This window comes from Panicum virgatum, chromosome 1K, assembly GCF_016808335.1.
Source record: "Panicum virgatum strain AP13 chromosome 1K, P.virgatum_v5, whole genome shotgun sequence".
Lineage (NCBI taxonomy): Eukaryota > Viridiplantae > Streptophyta > Magnoliopsida > Poales > Poaceae > Panicum > Panicum virgatum.
The window spans coordinates 22,521,852-22,526,452 of record NC_053136.1 but is presented as its reverse complement, the minus strand read 5'-3'; the positions used below and the strand labels follow the sequence as shown (position 1 = coordinate 22,526,452).

Sequence of the window (4,601 nt, the reverse complement as noted above, 5' to 3'; positions counted from 1 at the left end):
ACAAGGTGGTAGAATTCATTTGCGACATCCTCTATAGGTTTGGCTTCCCAAACACTACCATCACAGATTTGGGATCGAACTTCACTTCAGATGCCTTTTGGGACTTTTGCGAGCAAAGTTCCATCAACGTCAAGTACGTCTCGTGGCCCATCCAAGGGCCAATGGGCAAGTTTAAAGAAAAGACTCTATGAAGAAAATAGCAAAAAGGGAGGCAAGTGGATTTAGGAAATTCCTCGTGTGGTTTGGGGGCTTCGCACTCAACCATGCAAGTCTATAGGGCAAACACCTTTCTCCCTTGTCTACGGGTCAGAGGCAATATTGCCAGCAGATATCATGTGGCAGTCTGCCAGACTGGAAACCTACGAAGAAGGAGAAGCCGATGAAGCCAGACATCTTGAGCTTGATACAGCGAGGAGGACAGATGCAACGCATTGGTACAATCTGCCTGCTATCTGCAAGGAGTCCGGCGTTATCACGATCGCAATGTACAGCAAAGATCCTTCAGCATCGGAGACATGGTCTTACGTCATATCCAGAATGAAGAAGGACTCCACAAGCTCAATTCAAGATGGGAAGGACCATTTCTTATATCCAAGGTGACCAAACCAGGATCCTATCGATTACAACACCCCGATGGCATAGAAGTACCCAATTCATGGAACATCGAGCACCTACGAAGATTCTACCCTTAGGATAGTCATGACTGTAGCCATATCCACCTTTCAAAGCAATAAATATCCCGGCTTACAAGCACATCTGTGTGCTCTATACTCACCCCTCAGATGGTCTCCGAGTACTCGCTCATGAGCAAGGTACTCGGGCAGCATCACGCCGACGAGTTTGATACACTCACCCCTCGGATGGTCTCTGAGTACTCTCTCATGACCAAGGTACTCGGGCAGCATGATGCTGACGAGTTTGATATACTCACCCCTCGGATGGTCTCCGAGTACTCGCTCATGAGCAAGGTACTCAGGCAGCATCATGCCGATGAATCTGATAGACTCGCCCCTCAGACGGTCTTCGAATACTCGCTCATAAGCAAACTGGACGAGCACACTATGATTTCTGGACACTCATTCATGAGTTAACAAACAATCAAAAATATAACTAAAGAAGTACAACAATTGTATCAAACAAATTTACAGTCAATAGTACGCAATCTCTAAACAAATACGGGGTTCACCCTTGCAGTTCAATTGTATCTACAATTTTGTCGGCCCCAGGCTGGACCTCCTTCATGATGTGCCCGAACTGCTCATCCGAGCAGTCCATTGGAAACCCACCGCTGAGGGGTGTCAAGTCAGTATCGGAATGCCAGGCCTTCACAAGACCAAGGGCAGTCGACACATAAGACTTGACAGTACCCATCACATAAGCAGACAGCTTATGAGGAGCTTCTTGCAGCCGCTGAAGCAAGGTCCTCTCCTCAGCAGCATTACCAGCAACGGGATCCACCAGATCCATCACAAACTTGGAGGCATCCTTGAAATCTTAAAGTTCAGCCGATAGACTCTTGATCCGCTTCATGGAATCCACCATTTGGTGGTCAGAATCCTTCAGTTTCTTCTCCAACTTATCATGAGCATCTGTATAACGGTACACATCAAGCATCCGGTCAGATATGAAACCTTCCTTAGCTTTGAGCACAACTTTCAGCTCTACATCAGAACAGAACAAGGTTGCAACCGCTCTCCAAGAACTCAAATGAAGCAACATTACAGTCAGCATAATACCTCTTTGCTCCTTTAATGCCTTGTTTTTGGTTTCTTGGAGCTTCCGGATCTCGGCAGCATTCTTCTCGTTCAGCTCCTTCACAACTCGAGCATGCTCCTCCACAGAAATAGTGGCAGTCGACTTGAGCTGCTTGGATTTCTCCTTGGAGCGAGCCACGAGTTGCTACATAAAAGGAACAATATCTATAATCACATATGGATTAGTCCAAAGCAAAATTGATAATCAAGGGCTACAAGGATACTCACGTTCGAGTACTTGAAAAGATGACTGAAATACTCTTTCATTTTCTTCACCTCCGCATCATCAATTAGAGGATCATCCAGCAGCTCCGGCGCCGGCCCATCACTCTCCGTCACCCCCGCGGTTGAGGGGATGGGGGAGGCACTCCCACCTGAAGAACAACCAGAAGAAGCTGCCGCCCTGCGGAAAAACATCACTATCAGCATGAAAGTATATGCAATGGACAGACAAATTTACTATTTAGAAGTGAATATCTTACATCTCCGATCGCTTCAAGACCGGTATAGCTCCAGGCTTTGGGAGCTTGGGAAGGACCAGCTTCCTCGCGGGCCTACAAAATTCCAATCAAGAAAGGAATGGACACAGGGAGGAAATAAGCAGATGTGATAAAGTCTTACTCCTCTTGTGGCTGCTCTCGATCAGCTACAGCAAGGCGTCCTCCTGTTCTTGGCAAGAGGGGAAGCTGTCGGGTCAACTTCAGATGCAGCCTTCTCACCGGCGGCAGCCTTCTCCGATTCATCTGTGGCTGATGAAAATAATGCATCAGCATTACACCCAAAGCAAAGATTACTAACTGTGCTATCTGTGCTTCAACAAGCTCAAACTCTTGGATAGTACGCACGAGTTGATATCATCTTAGGCGGGTGGCTCTGATATAAATCCACTTCACTCTACACAAGAGAACAAAGGTCCTGAGCAACGCATCAGAAAAATGGAACAAAAGATAGCTAACGAAGTTGAGTAACGGTACTCACTGGCAAGGAAGCATTATCTGCGCAAAACAATTCAGGGACGACTGGAACAGTCGTCACCCCAACTGCCTTCTTCAAATACTTGAGAGCCGTCGCTTCAAATATCTCCATTTGTGACATCCGAGAAAGATCTCCCTCTCCAGTATAATGGTATCCAAAATTGGGTCGCCGCTGCAGCGATTGAATTCGCCTCTGAAGCCACGACCAAACAATTGTGGCCCCAGTCACACCAGCCTCTCGCCGCGTTCTAATCTTCTTCAGAAGATCTTGGATTTGGGGCATGTCAATGTCATCCACTTCCTCCTTCCAAGATTCGGTGGGCACAGGAGCATCTTCTCGGTGGTCAGGCAGGGAAGGCGAAAGGTTTTTTTGCATAAAACCAGAAATTCCCCCAACCTGACAGACAACTAGGGGTAATGTACTCAATGTACTCCACCCCCTACCCTGCCTCAACTGAAAGCAACACCTCCTATCCTACACGGTTCTTTTAGATCCGGAAGGGGCTTCAAGTGGAAAAGATAACGGAAGCGATTCCAGTGCAGCTGGATCCCCAAAAATGCTTCGCAAAAATGAACAAAAATTGAGATGTGAAGAATGGAATTGGGAGGCAGATTTTGGATCTGAATCCCATAGAAGCCAAGAAGACCCTGAAAGAAATTAGAGGCCGGTAGAGCAAGGCCGTGCTCCGTTAAATGTTGGAAGAGGGTAGTTTCTCCAGGATTATCTAAAGGCCTCAGATCTAACTCAGGGGCTCGCCAAAAAACTACATCTTTATCATGTAGTAATCCTTCCTTAACAAGCTCAAGAATGATGGATTCGGAACACTTACTTTTGTTCCATTCGCTTGCATCCGCTGCTGGCGACCCATCCCCGTCCTTCCTCATTGGAGTGTTCTTCTTCCCAGTCATCCTCCCTGGTGATGGTTTTTGGAGTCAAGGGGATCTAGGGTTGGGCCATGAACCAAGGTGGAAGGATTGGAAATAGCGGTGCAATGACACTGACTAGACAGAAGAATAAATGAGAGATGGTAAAATCCAAAGCCGCCAGGGGGTTAAGTAACCACTGGCGCTGGCAAAAGGGTAAAAACTAGTTGGTCCGACTAAACCACCCTATTGACTGCACCCCAACTTTTGCCACGATATTTTGGACCCTTATTTCCAAACTTTGGGCTACGAGTATATTGCAAAAGGAACTTGTTTTTCAAAAACATTTGAGAAAACAACAGACTAAATTTAAAAAGTTCAAGGTGGACCCTCAGACTGAATTCTTCGATTCAACCTAAGGCTCGGGGGCTACTCCATATGGAGTGCGATTGTTCATCGCACCCCATACATCTGAAGATTATCATCCGAGGGTGTCAAGACTACTCGAGCAGGAGCACCACGCAGCTTTAGTGCAGTTCGAGAAGTATTCGGAAGGCGATCTACGCGAAGTTCAGGAACTACTCGACGACGGCTTCAGAAGTACTCGAAAACCTGAGACAACTCGGCTGCGAAGAGCTCGGGGGCTTGTCAAACCCGGGGCACGGGATACCTAATGTGGCACGGTTCAATACCCGATATGGGATGGGGCCTTTCTCATACCCATTCGACATGTAACTACTCGGAAGGATCTAGAACTAGTCGGTATACGAAGATATCGCATGAGTAGTACTCGGTGCAGACTCTTAGGCTCGTATCGACTAGGGTTTCCTTGTAACCTTGCCTCCCCATCCTATATAAGGGCAGGCAATGTCCCCTCCAGGGGTAAGGCTGTACAACCTAGCGCATTCACCACCCATCTATATCCAAGGCAATACACACCACCCAACAGGACGTAGGGTATTACGCATCCTTGCGGCCCGAACCTGTCTAAACCCTTGCGTTGCTTGCA

At 47.4% G+C, this 4,601-nt stretch overlaps 1 protein-coding gene across 4 annotated transcripts; it reads right to left on the bottom strand.

The window, feature by feature from the left end:
* Nucleotides 1–1,065: 1,065 nt before the first annotated feature.
* LOC120699799 (cilia- and flagella-associated protein 100-like) lies at nt 1,066–3,898 on the bottom strand. 4 transcript variants are annotated; one of them, XR_005685606.1, is made up of 6 exons: nt 3,559–3,765; nt 2,733–3,125; nt 2,237–2,648; nt 1,983–2,157; nt 1,737–1,899; nt 1,066–1,589 (listed from the first exon to the last, which is right to left on the bottom strand). XR_005685606.1 is itself a non-coding variant. In XM_039983886.1 (6 exons), coding segments are annotated over exons 3-6 (435 nt in total). In that variant the 5' UTR covers nt 2,239–2,648; nt 2,733–3,376; nt 3,559–3,761; the 3' UTR covers nt 1,066–1,494. The 4 variants fall into 4 exon arrangements, 3 of the variants coding, with proteins under 3 accessions (XP_039839820.1, XP_039839812.1, XP_039839828.1); XM_039983886.1 differs by having other exon boundaries at nt 2,733–3,376; nt 3,559–3,761; XM_039983878.1 differs by having other exon boundaries at nt 2,733–3,898.
* Nucleotides 3,899–4,601: the final 703 nt, after the last annotated feature.

Coding starts and splice junctions, on each gene's coding strand:
- LOC120699799 (XM_039983878.1), bottom strand. Junction 1,900..1,982: donor ATCTTTTCAAGTACTCGAAC/GTGAGTATCCTT, acceptor CCTTTTATGTAG/CAACTCGTGGCTCGCTCCAA. Junction 1,590..1,736: donor GGCATTAAAGGAGCAAAGAG/GTATTATGCTGA, acceptor ACCGTTATACAG/ATGCTCATGATAAGTTGGAG.